Here is a 24,930-nt window from a genome sequence, read left to right as displayed (position 1 = left end):
TATTAAGTTGGTAATTTTTTTTACCTTTTTTAATCCAGTAATATGCTTGGAGTAACATGCAAAATGTACTAAAATGTATTAAATATATTAAACATTGCAGGGCACTGGCACAAAAGAATGCCTGAAATAATTTCCATCGGTTATTTTTAAAAATAGTATTTTTCTTACAAAATGTTTCATAGGAGCATTTATGTCATTAAGTACATGAAATAAAATACTGAATTACTTCTGGAGCCAATTTTAAGTTAATAGCTGCATGTGAAACACTAGATGTATTATTCATTTAAATAAAATTTAAAACAGAAAACAACCATTTTAGAGAGAATAAAAAGAAATATTGTATACCTGATATAGCAGAGTGTCCAACATACTGATGCTAAACACCCTCCCAGCAGCAAAAGGCAGTCGAAACATAAAGGCCAAGTTAGAGCCTCTCTCCCGTTCTTTCTGTTCAGAAATTTGAGATAGAAAAATTTGTGAGCATTCCATATTTTATGCATTTCTGCCTCAGTAAATTGTGTTGACATATGTAAAAAAATTATCATCATATGGTTCTTGGCTATAAATGTGTCATTACTTCACTGATAATTATATTTTTAAATTGCTCTTTCATTTTGCTAACCACATTTTCTCAGTTAAAACACCCAATAGTGAAGAAAGATCAATATTTTTTGTACATTTAAGCATGTATTTACTCTTCATACAAGAAGAGACATCATAATGGAAACAAATAAAAATCATTGAAAAAAATGTGAAAAAAAAACTAACGTCACACGACGTCAAAACACTGTAAAGAAGACCTGCTTTTAAATATTCTCATGGGTGAGAACAAAAAAATAGGGAGGTAGGCACCTGTTATGGTCTGAATGTTTGTGTCCCCTCAAAATTCATACATTGAAATCCTAATCCCCAAGGTAACAGTATTAGGAAGTGAAGCCTTTGGGAGGTGATTAGGTCATGGAGGTGGAACCCTCATGAATGCAATTGCCCTTTTAAAAAAGAGAAACTCTTTGCCCCTTCTACCATGTGCCATCTATGAACTAGGAAATGGGCCCTCACCAGACACCAAATCTCCCAGCACCTCGAATGTGGAATTCCCAGCCTTCAGACGGTGAGAAATTAACATCTGGTGTCTATAAGCCACCCAGTCTACAGTATTTTGTCCTAGTAGCCCTAACAGACTAAAACAGGCTTTGTACATCCAGTAGTCTCTAGCTGTCCACCATCTTAGTTTAATTTCTCCACCTAACTGATAAATTGCACCTGGTATATCAGTTTGCAACTAATCTTCTGTATATCACACACACACACACACACACACACACACACACACACACAAGTTGTTTATATATGTCTGAATGCTTACGAGTTGGGGGGGTGATATGGTGTATGAGGGTTTCTTTTAAAAAATTCTGTTGCAATTTTTTTTCCTTAAATGAAGGTAAGAGAGCAAATGTCAAATTTGTTTAAGTTTAGAAGTGTTTCTTGAGAATGTAAGTTAAGCTTCTATTTAACAAATGGTAACCTCAAAAATTCTAGTTTCTTTTGTTGACAAATTCCCTTCACTAGGAAGACTGATACAGCTGAAAATAAGAAATCAGAATAAGATACAGAAAATAAGAAATCCACCCTCACTTCTTGAGGCAACAGAAGCAAGCTCCTGTTTCTAATGTAACAAATGTGTGGGTTCTCATGGAAGGGAAGCCCCCCCATCTCACATGTATCTATAGTGTCTATCTGGCTGAGATGACTATCACTATAAGAGCGTCTTCACTTGAGATACAGGGAGAAGGTAAGGCAAAGGATAGGAAAGTGGTTCCACATTTTTGTCTGTCTATGAAATCCTAATATATTCTCTAATTTATAAACCTAGGTGTTAAGAGTGCTTAACTTGAACAGCTCAAGTGAGTGGCTTGCAGATGACTGGAATTAGCTGTTCTTATTGTGATATAGGTAGGTTTTCCTGTGAATTTGAGGACAAACCTAGTTCTCGAGGTGTAACAAGTATCCTGGAGAAGACCAAGCCATGATATGTTAAACCCAAGTTAAAGGGAGTAGCCAGAATAAAGTGCTGGAACGCCTGAGAACTTGATGTTGTATTTACTCTTCAAAACAAACAAACAAACAAACAAACAAACAAACAAACAAACATTCCTTGGTTCAATTACATTACCATTTCACACACTATATTTTCAAATACAGAACAGTTTTTTAACCTACAGTGCTTATCCTGTAGGAAATGAACTCTTCCCATCTCCACACATCTGAATCCTATTGATATCACCTTAAACAGCAACACTAATTAAAATTAATTCCATTCACTATTAAAGTCCTCAAACACCAATGTATTCATTTGTGCATTAAAGTAGTCACTTAATAAATATGCGTTGAGAACGTACTTTGTGTAGGGCATCAATCATCCTCAGTGCTAGGAATACAGAGCTCCTATATAGAACTAACAGTATCTTATCAGTTAACAGAAGTATTATGTGTTGAATATGGGCCAGGAGCTAGTTAAACAATCAGGGATATTTTCCTTGTCTGCAAGAACTTACACTGCTGTGAATGGTACCAATAGCAAAATAGGCAAGAACACCTGGGTGAATATATGTAATAATCAGGCAGTAATACATACTTAGGAAGGGCACCTAGCTTATTCTTTTAGTAGAAAAGCCAGAGAGCTGAATTAGAGGCGATGTCTAAGTTTAGATCTAAAATTGAGTAGAAATTTTGGAAGAGTGAGTGTTAAGTAGAAAGCTATAAGCAGAATGCCCAGCATATTCTATTGGAAGTAAAAAAACAAACAAACAAAAAAAAACTCTTGAGAGACTTCAGGAACTACAAACAATCCAATACCATAGAATTTAAGTATATGGGTTGAATGGAGAGGTCAGAAATGAGACTGGAGCAATAACTTTGGACTAAGTCTTAAAGTACCAGGATATGTTTTAAGATAATGGGGATGCAGTTAAGAATTACACTGAAAAATAATGATATAAATTGAGATTGTCTAAGAAATAACAGGACATATGGTTACCCTACTTTGAAACCATGTTAAGTATTTTGAATTTCATCTTAAGGGCAATGGGGAAAAACTAAAGTGTTTTTAAGAGGAAGAGTGATACGATCATGTTTTTAGGATGCTCACTTTGATGACAATATGGAAAATAGCTTGTGAATGAGGAGGTGGCATGGGAAAATTGAGCAAGATAAACTATAGTGTTAATGCAGCAATCCTAGTGAAAGATGAATGTACATTCTACTGTGGTATTTGCAGAAATAGATCTTATTTAGAATGCATTTAGACATTAAATTTTAAGAGGATATGATGATTGAATTTGGTACTAAAGTAGAGAGAAGATGAGGATGATACACAGATCTCTAGATAATGAGGCAGATGATTGCACCTTATGTTAAATAGAAAGTGTGGAGGAAGATCAGATCACAAGTTGATTTGGACTTGGGTTTTGATGCCACTGGACAGGTCTACCTGTCAAAAATACGGATCATACAGGCAATACAACATACAATGGTTTGGAGCTTGGATTCTGAAAACACATACAATGGTTTCAGTCAAGTGTTTCTGCTTACTAATTGTATGATCTTTTACAAGTTACTTAAGCTCTCTGTTCCTCAGTTTTATAACTGTGAATTGGGATTCATACTGACATCTACATCCCACTGTGATTACAAAAAATAAACATAATAAAACCTCTAAAATTACTGTATATAGTAAGCACTTAAAAAGCTATTTTTATTATCAGTTGTTTGAATATGCTAAATTATATATTACCTCAAGAACTTTGTATTTTTTTATCCTTCCTATAATGCTACCTCCCAGGCTTATACTGGACTAGGCTGGTGTTATCATTGCAGCTCAAATATTACCTCCCCAAAGAGGTATTTCCTTATCACCTTATTTAAAACCTGTCTTTCTGCAGTTACTCTTGAATATAACCTGTTAAAACTTTCTTAGCTTTTTTGAAACCTATTATACCTTGTTTATGTTTTTAATTTATTAATAATCTACCTCAGCTAGATCCTATGTTCCAAGAGGGCAGAGACCATGATTTTGCTTTCTGTTACTTACACAATGCTGAACACAATGCCTGGCACACAGTTAGTGACATTTGATTGGAAAAATAAATAAATTTTTTCTACTTATGTTAGCGACTTACATCAAAAGACAATTTATTGCATAGTTTAATGCTTAGAACATTCATATGCCAGAATCAAGAAACAAACATTCGAGGTTCACTCAATACCTCTATTTTCTCACTTTGGTTCTTTAACAGAGGTTTAAGAATGTAAAGAATTGTAATGTCACAATATGCAAAGCTTTTTTACTTTACTATGCCTAGTTATTGGGTTTTACAATAAATGTTTCTGCTATTGTTGCTAGTATAAACATATACTATGATTCCTTTTCGTTAAACTTATCATATTTCTTTTCTAGTAGAATTCTGAATTCAATTGAAGTTTTACTGATGATATTTTTTTCCTAACAAATACTTACATAAGTATCTAAAAGAATGCCAATGACATTTAAATCATTAAAGATTTCAGACACTTTTAAATGTTTGGTCTTACCTACTTTTCCATTTGTTTTATTATCATGAACATGTGCCTTTCTTGGAAGAAGGAATGTGTTTCTGGCAGAAATTTTGTTTCCTGTAATCTGTGTCCATCAATACCATATGGAATGAGATGATAAAATTATTGGATTTAACAGAACAGTGTGGGAGGTTAAAAAAAAATCAAGAATTTTATTGGCACAAATTACTGGTTTCTATCCCCTATTTTCTCAACTATAATTCTTTTACATTTCTTCATTCTTTCCTCTGGACCCAATCATAATGCATTTCCTAAATCTAGTGGTTTTTGTCAGCATTCATCCTACTTGAACTTTCTTACAGTGTTTGACAAACTACATTCTAATTCTGGAGCTCTGTCTTTTCACATCACTCTATCTCAGCTTCCAGAATACTCTTGGACCCCTCACTCATTTTCTCTGATTTGTCTTCTTTCTAGACTCTCCTTTATGAACCTCAGGATAAAGTCCTTAGTTAAACTCATCTTCCTTGTGGTTCTTTTTAACCTTCCTTATGGCTCTCTAAGCCTTATATTTCTTAAAGCTTTACAATTATACATTTATGTGCACAACCTTCGAGTATATCTATGCATATATATATGTGTGTGTGTGTGTATATGTATAGGTGTGTATATATATACACACACACATATATTTCATCTTGTTCCTGAGCTTCATTTATATATCACCACTTATTTTTTTACTTATGTACTGTAATTTGAATATACTTAAATAAATGTATCATCTATCTCACTAAGGTCAGTTATTTCCCAGAATTCTCTCTTTGGTTTTAATCAATATATTCACCCTAACCGTCCTAGATCAGGTCTTTATTATCTCATGCCTGATTTATTGAAATAACTTACTCTTTCCCTTTTCCCCATAATGTCTCTTTTCAGATAAATACAGAAATTTCACATCAATTTCATAAAAGTACAAGTCTGACGATGTCACCTCCCCCATGTCCTCATTTAAAAACTTGCCATGACTCCCCATTCACTTCATCAAAAACAACAAAGACTCAGCTTTCAGGGCATTCTAAGGTCTAGCTCCCAAACTGCTTTCCAGGATGACTTTTCAGTACTTCCCAGCACAGACTATTAGTAAGTCAGATGATTGACTATTTAGCTAAATACTGAAAATTTCTTCCTCATATTTGGGTTCCAACTCATGTGGGTAACAATTTCATATAAGAGATTTCAAAACAATCTCTGCAGGTCAAAACTCTGTTTCAAAACCGTCTCTGCAGGTCCTCCTTATCCTTCAAAATACGTATAATGCTACCCACCCTATGAAATCCTTTCGTACAAGCACAGTGATGCTGCCCTTCTGCTTGTGTGAATCACTCTGCATGTATGATTTCCTGTCTTTTTGTTACTAACTTTCCTTACAGAGAGAAAAAAAAAAGATTTTTATGACACTATTTTCAAAACCTATTGACTTTAAAGTTATGTAAAAAGTAAGATTCCAAGCATCTGATTCCATCCTGATAAGAATACATTACACAATTACTTTCTCTTTTAATTCTGGACAATGAAGAATTTGGATTAATTTTATGAATTGCATTTTATCATGCTGACTTTACATATGAGGAATAAAAATTAGGGATGATTAATACTTAGTATTTCCTATCCAGTTAGATTTTTGTGACACTATCATTAACCTGCCTCTCTGTGTCTCAAAAAACAACATATGGCTAGAAGTTACAAACTGGCAGTAATTAGTCCAAATCTGAACTACAGAGGAGTTCCATTTGGACTGCCTAAATTTATTGAAGTTTAATAAGTTCTATCATTTAACATTTAATATAAAAATCTGCATTTCTGACTTATTTTAAATTTGGAGAATCAGATATCATAGGTCATGGCAGCAACTGGCCAGAATTTTTCACTTCACTAATTTACATTCCTTACTTCCATTAAAAGGCTCTTATTTTACACTTTGGAAGATAAAATATTTAGAAATTAGTCTAGGGATCTAGTAACTCAAATTCTGCTTAAAAGTAACTTGGGTGTATAGTAATTACATCAGAAAATAACATAGTAAGTAATCTAAATATACATTTTAAATGTGTCTTAAAAAATAGAGCATTTCTAATTGACTACAAAATATTCCATGGCTTAGGAGACAATTCTAAGCTATACAACTAAGAAATATTACTCAATTTACTTTTATGAATCAGGCACTGACCTAGGTTCTTAGCATACAAAAATAATTAACAAAACTTTCCAGTTCTACAGGAATATATACTTTTACTGAGGACACACTTAAAAATCAAATATTGCAAGGTCATGTATAAAAAGCATTTGACAAACTTCAACATCCTTTTATGATGGAAAACTGTCAACAAATAAGGCATAGAAGAAATGTACCTTAACATAATATACACCATGTATGAAAACTCCACAGCTAACATTACACTCAATGGCAGAAAGTTAAAAGCTTTTCTTCTAAGATCAGGGGCAAAGTCAACGTTGCCCATTCAAACAACTTCTGTTCAACACAGTATTCAAAGTTCTGGCCAGAGCAATTAGACAAGAAAAAGAAGTAAAAGGCATCTAAATAGAAAAAGGAAGAAGTGGCCAGGCGTGGTGGCTCACACCTGTAATCCCAGCACTTTGGGAGGCCGAGGCGGGCAGATCATGAGGTCAGGAGATCGAGACCATCCTGGCTAATGCGGTGAAACTCTGTCTCTACTAAAAATACAAAAAATTAGCCGGGCATCATGGTGGGTGACTGTGGTCCCAGTTACTCGGGAGGCTGAGGCAGGAGAATGGCATGAACCTGGGAGGCAGAGCTTGAAGTGAGCCGAGATTGCGCCACTGCACTCCAGCCTGGGCGAGAGAGTGAGACTCTGTCTCAAAAAAAAAAAAAAAAAAGAAAAAGGAAGAAGTTAAATTGTCTCTGTTCACAGATGCCATGAACTTATAATATATGAAAACCTTAACTACTCCACCAAAAAGCTGTTAGAAGTGATAAACAAATTCAGCAAATTTGCAGGGTACAAAATCAACACATAAAAGTCAACAGTGTTTCTTTACCCTAAAAACAAACTACCTGAAAAAATAATTAATAAACCAGTCCCATTCACAGTAGCATAAAAAAAAACTTAAGAATAAATGTAATCAAGGAGGTAAAAGATCTTTATACTGTAATTTATAAAACACTAATAAAAGAAACTATAGATGACACAAATAAATCTAAAGCATTATTGTGGTCATAAACTGGAAGAAACAATATTGTTAAAATATCCATACTACTCAAAGTGATATTCACATTTACTGGAATCCTGATTGAAATAGCAGTGTCATTTTTCACAGAATTTTGATAAAACAGTCCTAAAATTTGTATAGAATCACAAAAGACCTCAAACAGCCTAAGCAATCTTTAGAGAAAAAAAACAAAACAAAACAAAACAAAAAACAAAGCTGGAGACATCACAGTATCTGACTTCAAAATCTATTACAAAGCTATAGTAATCTAGATAGAATGGCACTGGCATAAAAGCAGACAGGAAGATTGACCAATAGAACAGGATAAAGAGCCCAGAAATTAACCCATGAATTAATGGTCAATTGATTTTTTTTAACAAAGGTGCCAGGCCACACCATGGTGAAAAGATCATCTCTTCACTAAACTGTGCTGGGAAAACTGGATATCTGCAAGCAAAGGCATGAAATTGGACGCTTATCTCATGCTATATGCAAAAATCAACTCAAAGACTTAAATATAAGGCCAGAAATTGTCAAACTATTAGAAGAAAACATAGAGGAAGTATTCCACAACATTGCTCTGGGCAATAACTTATTGTCTAGGACCCCAACAGCACAAGCAGCAAGAACATAAACAAACAAATGGGATTATAACAAACTAAAAGGCTGCTGCACAGTCAAAAAAGAAAAAAACAATTAATGGAATGAACAGACATCCTATAGATTAGGAGAAAATATTGGCAAATAATACATTTGATAAGGGGCTCATATCCAAAATATATAAGGACTCAAACAACTCAACAGCAATAAAACAAATAACTGAGTCACAAAAAAGACAAAGGTCCTACAGAAACACCTCTCAAAAGAACATGTATAGGAAAAGCTGATCAACATCACTGATCATCAGGGAAATTATTAAAGCTACAACAAGATATCACCTCATACCTGTTGGAATGGCTACTATCAAAAAGACAAAATATAACTGTTAGCCAGAGGAGTGGAGCAAAGGGAACCCTTTGCACTGTTGATGGGAATGTAAATTAAGGCAGTCATTATGTTTCGTTTTTTGTTTTTTGAGACTGAATCTCGCTCTGTCACCAGGCTAGAGTGCAGTGGTGCTATCTCAGTTCATTGCAAGCTCCGACTCCCTGGTTCAAGCGATTGTCCTGTCTCAGCCTCCCAAATAGCTGGGATTACAGACACACGCCACCATACCCAGCTAATTTTCATATTTTTAGTAGAGACAGGGTTTCACCCTGTTGGCCAGGATGATCTCGATCTCCTGACCTCGTGATCCGCCTGCCTTGGCCTCTCGAAGTGCTGGGTTTACAGGCATGAGCCACTGTGCCTGGCCAAGACAGCCATTATGAAAAACAGTATGGAGTTTCCTCAGAAAACTAAAAATAGGCATGCAATACAGTAATCTCACTTCTGGGTATATATTCAAATAAATTGAAAAAGTATGTTGAAGAGATATCTGCACTCCTATGTTCATGGCAGCCTTATTCATAATAGCTAAGATATGGAAGCAACCTAGGTGTCCATCATCAGATTAATGGATAAAGAAAATATGATATATATATACATAATGGAATACTATTTTGTCTAAAAAAAATTATGTCATTGAAATTGAATTCATAGTAGAGAGTAGAATGATGGTTACCAGAGACTGGTGGAAGGGCATAAGGGGATGTTGATCAAAAGAGTGCAACATTTCAGTTAAGAGGAAAAAGCTTAGTGATCTATTGCAAAAAAAATGCTAACTTCAAAAAATAATAATATATTGTATATTTCAAAATTGCTTGAAGAGTTGATTTTAAATCTTTTCACTACAAAAGTAATAAGTATGTGAGGTCCTGGATTTGTTAATTAGTCTGATCTAATCATAACACATTGTAAATATATATATATGTATATATGTATATATATGTGTATATATATAAATGTCACACTGTACCCAATTAACAATTATTTGTCAATTAAAAATAAAAATATAGAATAAAAGAATAAAACATTTGTACTTTTTAAAATGATAATTTGGAAAAGTTAAAACCAGTGTTCTTTCTTGTGCTTTTATAAACTATAAAACAAGCTGTTTGTACCTATAATATTGAAAAACACAAATAAAGGTAAATTCTGTATGATTTATTATTGTTCAAAAATTGTAACTCTTAAGTTACAACTATAATTCTAAAAATAACAAAAACAGGCAAAGTCAACAGTAATATTCATGATAAGGTAAAGTCTGAAAATCAAAAAAAAAATTGTAAAATGCAAGGAAAGAGATGGAGAATTCGAACCACTCAAAATGTCTACAGAAACATTTGGCAATCCCCACTGGGTGAAATTTTTGAACAGAAAAGGTTAGAAAATAGTCTTCATATAAGAATTAAGGAGGATATTCCACTCCTTTTAACTACAGTATAAGTGTAAAAACTAGGTTTTGAGTAAGGCAAAAAAATTTAAAAATAATATTTTTATTGAGCATACAAACTATCATTCAAGAGATTAGCTTTAAGTTAGGAAGTCTTATTTTTATTGAGCATAAAAATCATCATTCAAGAGATTAGTTTTAAGTTAGGAAGGCTATACATTTAAAGATAATATTTAAATATCTGAGTCCTTAGAAGATAAACAAAGGATGCATAAATTTTTTGTGTACGTTTTATGACATGGAGGGTTGTCAATGTAAATTATATCATGATTTTGAAAGATTAACAGGAGTGCATACGAATGGCTCATTGCTGAGTCTAGACTATTTTGTTGTTTTGATACACCAAAACTCTTCCACATGTTACACTTCTAAAATACTGCTTAAATCAGTTATAATCACATGAGCATATGACGAATTGCATACAATAATGGGTCCCACAGATCAAAATCATTTTCAAAATAAAGAATGAAATTATATATAAATATACTATTATCTGTTTGATGTATTAAAGATAAACTGTCCTAAGTTTAGTTTTATGATTTGATGACAGTTTGAAGCCCCAATAATCAAGTTTAAAAACATTACATAAATAAATAAGAAAATATGATAGTTATAGAAATTACAAAAAACGAAATAGTCAAAGAAGCCAAAGAACAAACTTTTTTTCAAAAAGAGTTAACAGTAATTTAAATACGTCCATATTCAATTAATCTGATACAATTTGATTATGACAATGAATATATTACAAATATGAATAAGTATATGGAGACTATAATTTTAGATTCCTAATATATTACTGGAAGGAATTTGGAAGGACTTTAAATACAAATGATACAAATTCTACATCTTGTGGAGAAATTTATGCACTGAAAATGGTAAACTAATTATTTGAACATTTTCTGAGCCTGTATCCAATTAGTTCAAGCTAAATATAATGACAGCATTCAGCACAGAATCTCTCAAGTAATTCCTCTACAGGTTACAGCAACAAGAAAGATATTTAAAATAAACTCACAAATAAGTGTTCATTTTCCCTATATAATAAATCTGGTACTCTGTTGGCTTTAATGTTTTGAAATGTTTTTTATTTGACTTGGGCTATGAAGTCAAGGGTTCCTATTTCAGTTCTCTCTGCCTTGAAATGGAAGGCTGACTAATTGTACTGTACTCTCTTTAACTCTGAATTCAAAAATGAGTAGTGCCTTGCAGACTAGCAAAACAGAATCAAATAGTGATGGACATACTTATTAATGTAGAGGAAGAAATAATAAGCAAGAAAAAAATCATTGGTTTCATGTCCTTGTCTAGTGATACTCATTTTAACGTTTCAGAAAGAAAGCACACCCAAAAGTAACCTTTGCCATCCTAGATGATACTTTCTTTTTTGTGACTTATAAGCATTTTTGTTTCTTTCATTTATCGAGAAGTGAAATAAATTCTGCAATCTCTCTCTTTCTCTCTCTTTCTGTAGATGTGTGTGTGTGTGTGTGTATACGTTTATGAAAAGACAATTGTTGGACTTCCTAAGAATAATAAATAGTTAACTACTGTATTATAAATTATTTATTTTCATAAAATAATTAACTTTATAAAATTACCACATTCTAATAATTTAATTTTATTAACTTAGTTACATAAATTCATTACTTTTCTGCATTTAATATTTTGATTTTAATGGTTTTAACAATTTGCTGTACATTTTCCTCTTCACAATAGACACATATACAGCAGGTGTGTGGCACTCTTCCATGGGGAGCTAATTACATTGAATTTGAAGTGAATGTCCTCCCTGTCTATGCACTGCATTGTATTAGTGGCATAATGTGAAGACTTTGGGCTCATTATGTACAATCACAATCCTATAAATATTATTAATAGACAAATTTATACATTAAGATTGTTATCCATATAAATTGTATTCATAACTTTTCTAGAATAGATTGGACAACGTTTTTCCTCATTTAAAGAAATAGAAACTAATTAGTCTTCTTTTCAATTTATTTTTGGATGAATATAGAGACAAGGTAACTATTTTCTTAAAAACAGGATAAGAATCTTTCTTAATGAATCAAACTCAGTGTTGGCAGGTAGCACCAAATTCCCACTCAGCTGTTCCAGAACCTAGATTATGAATAAAATGTAGCCTAAGTTGTCTGGACAGAAAAAATTAGTAAGACAATGTGCTTTTGTTTGTTTTCATATATCTGTGTCACCCATCATATTATAAATTCTATGTGGTTTATTCAATGTTGTAATGCCTAGCATTCAGCAAGGCATTTGGCTCATAGTATGTGCTCAGTAAATATTTATTCACTTGAGTTTAAATTGAGAATGTGTAAATTTTGCCTTCTTACTATTCTATAGTGAAAATATATTGAAAAAATGACATTTTTACCATATTTCTCCCAGAAGATGTCTCCAATCACTGGTAGAAATTCTTATCGTTTTGTTCTACCACTGACTACAAAAGTAATATATAACTTATAGACATGACTGTTTGCATTCTGACACCAATTCTGTTGCATCAAGTGTGCATCCTACAATTAAGTTCAATTGTGACACTAAGCAGAGTTGGCAAAGACTCCACAAGTTAAGGGGCTCAGTCCAAGAAGACTGCACCAAATTTAAACACCAGCCATAAGTCCTAGGTACCCTCAAGCCAACTGTATTCCTGCCCAGGCAGCTACAAATTTGGGGCTTCCCATAAACCCTCAGATTCAATAATTAGCTAAAATAACTCACAGAACAACAAAAGCACTATGCATATGATTACAATGTTATTATGAAGAATATAAATGAACAGTAGATGAAAAAGCATGTGGAGGAAAGTCTTAAAGGGTCTCCCAATCACAGGAAATTCCGTGACTGTGATATTGGGGTGCCCCATTCTCTCAGGACATCAACATGTTCACCAACCGGGAAGCAATCCAAGCCTCATTTTTCAGAGTTTTTACTGAGGCTTCATTATTCAGGTAAGGTTAATTAAATCATTAGCCAGTGATGAAACCCAACCCCCAGCCCCTCTCCCCTCCTTGGAGTTGAGGGTAAAGGCTAAAAGTGTCAACCTTTTAATCAGAGCTTCCTTTTTCTGGTGCCCACCCCAGCTTACAGGGGTGCCCCTCCGTAAGTCCCTTTGTTACCATAGCATCTAGCATGGTTGGAAAGTATGAATAACAAAAGACACTCCTATCATACAGAAAATTACAAGGAGTTTTGAAGTTCTGAGCCAGAAACCAGGAACAAAGACCAAGTATTTATTTGTATTATACCACCTAGTTATCTCAGATTATCATTATTTTGCTTCTTACATCGGGTGTAATTATCACATGATTGTATATTGTGATTATGACTATCATTTGGGAATGGTGATCATTCAAAAGCAATTTTAAAGAAAGCAATCTTGGAGCAAATTGTGCACAGATACGCGCATTAATAAAAGGCTTTGTGAAATATATCAAAGCAAGAGAAAAGAAATAAGCCTTCGGAAGAAAATGAGACAAAAATTTCCCTTTTTTTTCTATTGTTGTTTTCTTTTCTATTTATTTTCCTCCGTGCCTTCTCCATCTCTATTTAGCTCTTCTACTGTTGCCTGTTACACCTGTTACACCTACTTTGTTGGGAGAAGGTGTCAATGACTTTCAAACATGAAAAGTATCACTGAGAAAACTGTAGTGGTGATTTAAATATCCAAGACAAGGATAACGTAAAAAAAATCAGCAAAAAAAGTGGACAAACAATAAAAGAAAGGTCAGACGAAAAGGAAAATGGGCACAAATGCTGTTACCGAGATGGCAGAATAGAAGGTAACCTGCTCATTTCTCCCCAAAACAACAAAATGCTCAACATTACTAATCATAACAGAAATGTAAATCAAGGCCACAGTGAGACATCATCTCACCCCAGTTAGAATGTCTATTATCAAAATGTCAAAAAGACAAAAAGTAACAAATGCTAGCAAGGATGCAGAGAAACGGGAACGCTTATAACTGTTGGTTATAAGAATGCAGAGTAGTACAGCAATTATGGACAACAGTATGAAGACTCTTCAAAAAACTAATAGAACTGCCACATGATCCAGTAACCCCACTGCTGGGTATACATCCAAAAGAAAGAAAATTAGTATTTCAAAGAGGTATCTGCACTTCCATGTTTATAACAGCATCACTTAGAACAGCCAAGATATGGAATTAACCTAAGTGTTCATCAATAGATGACTGGCTAAAGAAAATGTGATATGTATACACAACAGAATAATATGGATCTGTAAAAATAATGAAATCATGTTATTTGCAGCAACATGGATGGTTTCTCTTAACATAATAGTCATTACGTTAAGAAAAATAAGCCAGGCACAGAAAGACAAATATAGTCTGAAAAACTTTTAGTCTTTGTAAGCTTTCATAAGCATTAAAATCTTCAAACTTTCTCAAACTTGCATAAGCATGTAGCAGGCTACAAAAATTACACAGGCTGCAAGGAGTGTATATTTCTGAAGTGACATAGGCAATGAAGCCTTGAGACGAAGCTTGAGTGGAAAGACAGGGGCCACAGAAGACAGTGGAAAAGGGAGCTCCTCAAGATAGCAAGGAATAATCAATGAACTTCACAATATTTTTCATATTGTTATGAACTAGTTATCCTTCCATGTTTTTAGCTCTTTTCATTTCTCATTGAAAGACAGTGTTGTGGTGATGGGATTCAGGACATGCTACTCCAAAATATGTCAGCTTGACACGTGAGAAAAACAGCAGCAGCAGGATGGACTCTCTAACCTTCTCTCACCCCTTCTTCCCTGAAGCAGGCTATAAAACTTAGCTGACCTTCCACTGAAATTAGGTCATAAGATCCTCATTCCAGAGGGCTCCCCCTCTACTCAGAGGAAGGCAATGTCCTCATGTCTGAAGACAAAGAGATGCCAAGAAGATCTGAAAAATAGGCCTTGCTAAGTCACCTCCCTAATTTATTACCATGATACCCCCTTTGTCCAATCATAATTCTGTACAGCTGTCCATGCCTAGGCATACAAATACACAGATTCCCTGTTTCTTTGAGTCTTTATTTCTGAAAACATTTGTCACATAAGATTTATGTTCAATACATTTGTTATATTTTTCTCTTGTTAATCTGTCTTTTGTTACAGGGACCTCTGCCATGAACCTTGCAATGGGTGAGAAATTTTTTCTCCGTATTGGAGCTCAGAAACTAATACCCCAAAATGTAGTGCCTTGACATGCAGAACAGAGTAAGAAGCCTCTCAAGATCTCTCTGATTCCTCACCATCCTACAACCTCCTCTCAGTCCTTTCTCTCCCAAAGCACAGGATGAAGTTGTTCTCTGAAGTTCCCTTATTGGCCTAAAGTCTGGACCTGCCAAAGAAGAAAACAATTACTCTGGTCTCTTCTTTGAGTTTTCATTAACTGAACTCACGTCACAGGAAGCAGGACTGAAGTCTGTCAACACACCTGAACAGACTTTTGTCACAAACCATTGTCTGTTCTGTGGGCCCCACAGATTTTGTCCCAGGCCACATTATATGTTCCTCAGGTCTATTGAATTTCCCTGAAGATCATTTACTATGCGTCTGCCCAAAATCATTCATACCTCTCATCTCTCTTTCCTCTAGAAAGAAAGTATATAACCATGTTTACCCCATTGCATGGTGGGGCAATCACTTGGTGATTCTCTAGCATGCATGCTAATAAATTTGCATGCCATTTCTGCTATTAATCTGCCTTTTGTGTGTTTCAGCAAACCTTTGGAGGGCAAAGGGAAAATTTTATCTTCACCCCTATATCCCCTAAAGTAGATATTCTTCACTAAGTAGCTACTTTCAGAAAATCTTTACAGAGTATTATTTCTGATACCAATGGAAACCATATATTAATATTTATTAGAATGCAAGGTCTACAAGGAAAACATCAAAGCCTAATTATCACAAAAGTAAAGTAATTGGGAATAATACAGTTTAACATTCCACACCTATCCCTGTAAATCCTACCACTTCTTAAACATGAATGAAGCCACTTAGTAGCAAAAAAAAGTGTATAAGCCGCCACGATGGTGTTTATTTCTGATTTATTTATTTATTTAGAGGCAGAGTCTCTCTCTGTCGCCCAAGCTGGAGTGCAATGGCACAATCTTGGCTCACTACACCTTCTACCTCCTGGATTCAAGCGATTCTCATGCCTCAGCCTCCTGAATAGCTGGGACTACAGGTGCACACCGCCACGCCTGGCTAATTTTTGTATTATTAGAGATGGGATTTCACCATGTTGGCCAAGCTGGTCTCAAACTCCTAACCTCAAGTCATCCACCTGCCTCGACCTCCCAAAGTGCTGGGATTACAGGTATAAGCCACCATGCCCAGCCATGATTTAAAATCTTCATTGTGTTTCTAAAGGTGAAGGTCTCACTTGTGAAGGTGCAAGGGCATCTACTTATTGATAGATGGAAACAATATTCATAATTGTTTGGAAGAATAAAAATCCATGTATCCCTCAGCCAACAGTAACTATAGAAAATGCTACTGATTATTTAAATGTTAGAAATAGAGATCAGTTTTCTAATCCTAAAAATTTCCTTGCACCCAGAATACAAATATGGAAAGATAATTAAATACTGTGTTAGCTGTCATACCAGTAAATATCAGTGATTAAAAAAAAACCTTGATTGGAAGATTTACCATATAATTCACAGAACATTATTTGTTTGATAGGGCTGCCATAACAAAGTAATATCAACTGGGTGTTTTAAACAATATAGATTTATTGTCTTACAGTCGTGGAGGCAAGAAGTCTGAAATAAAGATGTTGTCAAGATTGGTTCGTTCTGAGGACTGTAAATGAAAGATCTGTTCCAGGCCTTTCTCCTTGGCTTATGGAAGACTGCCTTCTGTTTCCCTTCACATTGCCTTCCTTTAATGTGTGTCTGTCTCTGTATCTAAATTCACCCTTTTAATAAAAATGTCAGTGAGCCACAAATTAGAAACCACACTATGGTCTCCTTTGAAGTTGACTGCCTTTCTCTAAAGACCACATCTGTAAGGGTTAGGACTCCGGCACAACTTTTTTTTTTTTTTTTTTTTTTTTTTTTTTTGATGGGGCATGAGATTCAACCCACGGGAGTGTAAAAGACTAAAAAGTTTCTACGTTTTTAAATTTTTAAGTTTCTGAAATCCTAACTTTAGCATAATATGGTAACAAGTGGATCAAACAATTTTCCATGGCTTTATAACATTCAAACAATTATTTTAATCCCAATTCCTCCAGCCTTCCTATCCCTGAATAATTTGGAAATATGTTGATATATTGAGTTTCTTTTTTCTTCGTGGGAAAATCTAAAAGATATAAGGACAAATACAAATCTTAAAAAAAAAAAAACAAAAAAAAAACCTGATGACAAAAGTCCCTTCCCTTTTCCTTGGAGCATTTTCTTTAGAAAACTTGTAATTGTAAATCCTTTCTCTGTCAAAAACTTGTAACTGGAAATCCCTTCTCTGTCCCTGAGATGGATGCAAATCTCTGAAAAGCTGAATAAACCTCTAGCCAGTTTTGCATTCCAGGAATGTTTTTCTTGTGGGCCTTGGGGGTATCTTTTCGAAATGTAAACATCAAGGAGGAAGGCAACTTGTGTCTCTCTCTTTGGGAGTTTAGCCTAGATACTTGGTACTAAATTGTACCTTCTTGCTTGCTGCAAAGGTATTAAGTTTTATTTTTCCTTTGGATAAGGAGATGTATGTAATTGACTGACATATATATCTCATATTTTTCTTTTTTCCCTAATGCAATAAGCACACAACCATGTCAACACAAATGCTCACAAATACTGAAAATACCTTCCACAATTATGACCTTGCTACATCAACTGACTCGTCAACAACTAGAATACACAGAATGAAATGTTTATTAGTGACAATATCAACAAATATAAAATGTATCATTATGCTTTTAGTACCATTTATTTGAGTACTAATTATATGTCAAATGCCGGGCTAAGTGTTTTGCATAGATTATGTGCTGTTATCTTTATAATGACCCTACTATTTAAAACAGCTCCTACTACTATTTTCCCACATAAGAATCCCAAGGCTATAAAATACTTTATCCAGTTTCCATTCCTCAAAAGCAGTAGTGAATTGGACCAATCTGATTCCAGAGCCTGGCTTCTTCATCACAAGGTGATTCTACCTCACTTGCCATGAAGGAGGCTGTACTACATCTTGCCAGCACGGATTCCTGCTGGATTCCTGATTATTTGGTTTGCTTTCGAAGAGTCTGAGTCAATTTAGCCCTGCTTGCCATCTTTTTTTATGTTGCTAAAGCGATGTGGCATAGTGGAAATTTTCTGTCCTGAATATTAATAGCCTTACATTTCCCTTACTGAATTGAACTGGTAGCTGTATAATCTTGGGAGAGGTATCTATCTAGTCTCAAACTCAGTTTCCACATCTGGAAACAGGGCACAACAACAATTCCCCTATGGCCATAAAAAAGCAGAGTAAGGCTCTATAAACATTAAGTGTGTGACCAGCTTTAGAGAAATCAATAGATGAAGGCACAGACACAACCTTACTCAACAATATGTTTCCCAGGAATTAGGACAGCATCTGGTCTGTCATAATTGGAAATTAAAAGAAATAACTAACCAAAAAATATAAGGCATCGTTTTCTCTACCTCTTATATTGTTATAAGAAATGAAAACAGCCTAGATTTAACTATTTATTTATTTTTAAAAATGGGATCTCACTAGGCCACCCAGGCTGGAGTGCACTGCCATGATCATAGCTCACTGCAGCGTCGAACTTTTGGGCTCAAGGGATCTTCCTGTCTCAGCTTCCCAGGTCACTCTGATTATAGGCACGAGCCACCACACCCAGGTTACCACATTTTACATGTATAAGACTGGGTCTTTTTTTTCCTTTCACCTCTAATTCTCTCAGTACACTACTATTTAGCAGTAAGTAAAAGCTGAGGGCAAAAACCGTCTACACCCACACTCAGCCTGTATAGTGAAAATGGAAACCAAATCTTTCTGACCATATAACATTACTTTGCAATTCCATTGTCTCTATTAGCATTATCCGGATATCGACCCAATCTCAGTCAAGTCCCTGTTTTGAAATATCATCATTAAATTAAATTCCAGTTCTCAGTATATTTTGACCTTGTTTTCCTCCCTCTGAGACCTAGCCAAACTTCTACTGGGGAGGTAGTCTCCCCTACCTAGGTAAGCAATAAACTTAGCTTTGCGTCAGGTTGTGTTGGTGACATCTGGGAAGCCAGCATTTTCATGACATAGCAAATAAGTGAGTATACACGTTTCTGTTGCATTTAATTCTTTCACAAATCATGTGTTTAATACTTAATAATAATAGAACAAAATATCTCCATTATATTTGCCTGTGATATAAATTGTTCAAATCTGTCAATTCACATTTTTTAAAAAATTATGAACCAGAATTTCATCTCTCAAATAAAAATTCAAAACAGCATTTTAGTTTTACTATCTCATGTCATTTTTATTTATATATTTACAGTTAATTTTTGAATAAAGATGGTTAAGTCTAATTTACCTGATAATGTGGGGTCTTACCTTTTCCAGTTTTGAAAGAGCAAGAGAGTAACAGTCTTTGGCTCTGAATTGCATGAATCTCATGTTGGCTGGGTGAGTTAGCTCTGTGATAATACTGAGACTGGAAAACAACCTACATTTCAAAAGAAGATTTGCATTACACTAACAATCCAATATGGTATTTTTTTATAACAACATATTTATGAGTGAGTGATTCCTAGCCTTGGGCATAAAACTATATCCAATTACAACAGCAGGCAGTGCCACATAAAATCTTCTTACAATGCAGGAAAAATGAAACACTATTTCCCAAAGAATATTTTAACAGACATTTTAGCACAATAAGAAAAATAAATTCAGTAATTTAGCTTTTTTTAGACATTTTCTCTTTACAATTATGGAACAACATAGAAGAAACTCATAAAGCTGATTTAAGAAGTTACAAGGTTACTTTGTGGATGGTATTGAAACAGAAATTTATAAAGATAAATAACCTGATTGGCAAAAATTTCACATAATGAGCTTCTTGTCTATTATGTGAGCTCTTTCATGTCCTATGGCTCCTTATTCTCACAGTGGGCAATTTTTAAATGTCAAATCTTGCTACAACAAACTTCTGAAATTAGGAAATAATTTATATAAAATTTCATTGTAATGAATTGGGGCAAAGGCTAAAGCATTGATAGTGTTCCCCAAAAGTATCCTGAAAATTTTTTCACAGGTCCCGTGGCTTCACATTAGCCTTCTTCCCATTTGACACTCTCTCAAATACATACCAAAACGAGCACACATACATACATGCTCACACAAGATTTCTTTCCCCCAGAGAAAAGGGGCAGGATGATACCACAATAAACGCTTTTTATTTTTGCTGTTGTTCATGATCTGATCCTTACCTGGTATCTATGCATCCCTGGTAGCTTTCCCTGTTTAAATATTTTGATATTCTCTGTGGCAGCCACTTCTGTGATAATCACCTTTGTTTTTCATATGATATGTCTTTAAACTAAGTTATGACCACTTAAAATTCCCATCACTAGGTTGAAGTCATCCCATGAACTCAGGGACTAAAACTGACTGCAAATATGCAGAATATAAACAGCCTGTTTGTGTGGCTCAGGAACAAATCAGCTCCTGCTGCTCTCAGTGTATGAATTTATGCTCATTCGGTCATGAGGGTGCTGTTACTTCCATGTGCCCTAGTGCTTGATGTGACACATGCTTCTTTTAAGATGGGAGCCCTGTCCCTGAACTCCAGCATTACAGATGAGTTTTTACCTTTCCTCAGGTCCAACTCCAGAAGATTGATGGATGATTTGCCAGGAATGCTCCCTCCTGCTGGGAAGAGTGCACCCACCCTACTGCTCTGCAGCAAGCAGGGCCTTTCTTAGCCTTCAGACTAGGCTTCTCTGACTATCTGCCTCTCAGGTGTGTTTATACGGGGCTTTAGTCACCATTCCGGTTAAGACACTAACAAATTCTTAAGAAGAGTTTTTTTTTTTTTTTTAGAGTTACCTGTAAAACTTAACACGCCCTCTTGGCCATTAGACCAAATGGACTAACATTGGGCCTTACCTAATCAAGGCCTTTGAGACCTAAGATATCATTGGGTATTTTGTGAAATCTTTTAATAAAATTCGCAAATTATAAGGATATATTTTTCTAGGGGTAATAAATTGTGGCTGACTAAACAATCCTAGTCCTTAATCTTCATTTTGATAATAAATACTATTGTAGTTATTGATTTAGGTAAATTGTAGTAATTGTTATTAAAATAATATCAGCAAAACAACCACCATGATATAATTTCTTTTGCTGACTTTTAATGTTAAAAATACAGTAATTTTATTTGTGCAACTGATAACTTTTTCAATAGTTCTGTGACCTTAAATTCATTACAGAAACTCAAAATATCAGATTCTGCAAAGAAAGGATGTAGCAAAGCATGAAGCTAGTGGCTACATACAAAAGGTTCTGTTTCTTAGTTAAAACGGTTATTACTATTTTCTTAGTTTTTAAAATTTTTCTCATGTTGTTATTTCTGCCTGAAATGCCATTTCTTTTCTGTTTACTTTTCTCCTGAATCCCTATATTACGAAATCACGACCAATATTTAAAGTGGTTCTCAAATCCATTCAAGATGAAACTTAAAACATTTTTAAAGTCAGAATCATCCTCTCCAGTTTGGCTCCCCAGTATTTGATTTATTGATTACACTACCTGTCGGCCTCTCTAGCTACCTGGTTGGTTTTATTCATGCCTTAGCTCTCCTAATAAATCATAACATCTAGAAAGCAAGGTTTCCCTCTCAGTGCCTATGACCTTATATTCCTTTAATTAACAAATGTTTGTTAAAGTAAACAATTTCTCAATTCATGTTTGTGCATTTGAGATTAAATCTTGATGAAGAGGACACTGAATTTAATTAGAATAGTTTATGGAGAAACATTGTATTATCTGTATTTCACATGATTTTCTTTTAGCAGCTCTATTCTCACTCAAAAGTCACCCATGATAGTGCATTCGATAAATAAAAGTTATTTTCTCAAAAACTCTTTAAAAATTAGAAAAGTGGCCTGACGGAAAAAAAATGTCAATTGACTTTTGGCTGGCAAACTCCATCTGGTAGGCCTGGGAAATGCCACCAACTGCCAAATTTCATACCATCTGGGAGTTTCAAAGTATTTATTTAAGAAATATTTTAAAATAACAATGTCACTAAAGATATTCACCATATATGGTTGTCATAGACAAAATTCCATCATCTGGGGAAATAGAAACCAAAATGAAAAATAGGACAAAAATGAATCAATGAGCACAAAGCCCTATAAATTCATGTAGACAATAAATCCCACATTCATGCACTAAACTTTAAAAAGAAAAATTAACGGATCTAAGGTTCTCCTCTTTGTCTTTTCCTTTTTTTTTTTCTCTCCGATGGGTAACACACATCCATAAAACAATAATTATAAAGCACTGCTCTAAGAGTTGTCTATGTGTTAACTCATGTAATCTTCACATCAGGTAGGAACCCTCTTGTGTTTCCATCTGTATCCTCTCCCCTAGGAAGAGCTGAGGGTGCGCGTTTCAATCCTGACTCTTATCTTTTCAGTGTCTTTAGATGTGTACTGGTCTGTGCCAAGCTGTGAGGAGAGAGTCCTCTAGGATAACTCTTGTGGTTGTCCAGTATGTCTCCTGACCATGGTTCCCAAGGGTGGATTTTAAAAGCTCACTTTTGCCTACACCAAAGTCACAACCTCCAGTCTAATATTTTTATCTCTATCTGCCTGACTTCTTTGGATCTCAATAGTTTCTAACTTGTGTTAGAAATTGAAAGGGTCACATTACCTCTTCAAACTGCAAAAAACTACTCTATGATTTACCTCCAATTATTAGTTTATAGATGAGGAAACTGAGGCCCAAAGAGACAAAATAGTATATGTTCAAGGTAACAGCCTAGTAGGTGGCAGAGCCTGGGTCACACCACAGCATTGAGTTCTGAAGCTTCCCCTCACCATTATAATAAAGAGGAAGATAGACCAGTGTAAGGAGACACAGATGATCCAAATAAAATAAATTATTAACAATATCTAGCAATGGATTCGTGTTTCATATATTAAAAATCAACTCTTTTAAAAATAACATTTTATAAATTACTTCAATTTAGCCTTAATGAATAATTATCAACTTTTTACTATTAGAAAGTTCTGGTCTCCAGGAGATAGATAAACACATAAAGTAAGATTCCTGACTTTAAACACTATAATATAATAGATGAAACAATAAAAATTCACAAATTATAAGGATATATGTATTTTTCTAGGGGTGATAAATTTTGGCTGACTAAACACTCCTAGATTAAGTAGCATTAAGACAATAGCGAATGGATAAATTTTGAAGAACATTTAGGACAGTGTTGAGATACCAGGCTAGAGATAGAATTTATGAGGAAAATGTAGCTACAAACTAATGAAAATCGAGTTTAACTTTTGGAACAATTTCCCTTAAAAATATGTATTTTATCTTTGATATAAATCAGTATTCTCACTTTGAATCAAGTTGTGGTTACCTGGATTCTTTGGTTTATTGTCCTTTTATAGCACATTTTATCAAATAGAAATATACACATATATGTAGCTAGAAATATTTGGGGTCTTAATAAGAGTGAGTGAAAATATGGTTGAGTGGCCCAGTCATTGTATTTGGGTGACTTCTGGAGTTGAAATTAAATAGGACAACATAATTTACATGATGTGCCTCCCATTTCTGTTCTACATAAATGAACCTATAACATTTATGTTATTTTGGACTGAGAAACTGAAAGTATTAGCTAAGCCTGCCACCTAGTGAAAAATCTAGAACTAATACTTGTATAATGAAACACTGTATGTTAACACCCTTTACATCCATAGACTATTACTTGTATTCAGTTATAATATTTTATATTTACAAATTTGGTTGTCTAATAGATTTATTTAGGCTCCTTTGAAACACTAATACCATCAATCTATTTCTGGGTCTTAATATGAGCTAAATACATTTTGCATGTAGAACATTTTAGAATTAAAATGAAATAATAAGTCTCCTTTCCCTGGGCACTAGGAACATAATAGAGCAATACTGTACTTAAAAAAAAAAGATATAGTTTGTTCTACTTAAAACTTTTTTATAGTTACTTCATGTTCTGACTGAGTGATGTAAATATAATTGTGGAGATGTGTAAAATATCTATGGAAGAGTTCTCTGCCTGCATTAATTTATTCAATAAATATTTTTACTAACCAATATAAAGATGAAAAGCACACCATATATTCTACTTCACAGGCACAGGCTACTGGGGGAACTCTGAAACTAGCTGTATTTGTATCATAAAGCAAAACACACAAATATAAGAATATTGGAAAATGTTTACGACACTTTATTCAAAATATTACCTACTGAGCTATGTTACACTATAAATTCTGATTTGCCATGGTAGCGGAAATAATGTTTTTAATTAACAGGGGTATACATTAATAGGAGGTATACAGACACACTCAGATACACATAAAACACTAATTGGGATTTTTGGACTGCAACTGACTATCAACACTAAAACAAGTATCAATGTATGTAATCTTTC

At 34.3% G+C, this 24,930-nt stretch overlaps 1 protein-coding gene across 14 annotated transcripts in view; it reads right to left on the bottom strand.

Moving 5' to 3' along the window:
• Positions 1-24,930, bottom strand: part of KCNT2 (potassium sodium-activated channel subfamily T member 2) — a 440,948-nt gene that overhangs the window by 67,017 nt on the left and 349,001 nt on the right. For all 14 annotated transcript variants that reach the window (XR_009210825.1, XR_009210826.1, XR_009210827.1 and 11 more), the window contains 2 exons: positions 19,830-19,941; positions 346-447 (listed from right to left, as the gene is read on the bottom strand). Coding sequence is in view for 11 of the 14 variants with exons in the window: in XM_058430744.1 (XP_058286727.1) it covers positions 346-447; positions 19,830-19,941 (214 nt within the window). In the remaining 3 variants the exon portion in view is untranslated. The remainder of the gene's footprint in view (positions 1-345; positions 448-19,829; positions 19,942-24,930) is intronic.

The sequence above is a fragment of the Hylobates moloch genome, unplaced genomic scaffold (genome assembly GCF_009828535.3).
Source record: "Hylobates moloch isolate HMO894 unplaced genomic scaffold, HMol_V3 SCAFFOLD_18, whole genome shotgun sequence".
Classification (NCBI taxonomy): Eukaryota; Metazoa; Chordata; class Mammalia; order Primates; family Hylobatidae; genus Hylobates; species Hylobates moloch.
Note: the sequence above shows the minus strand (reverse complement) of the source record. Positions and strands in the feature narration are given on the sequence as shown.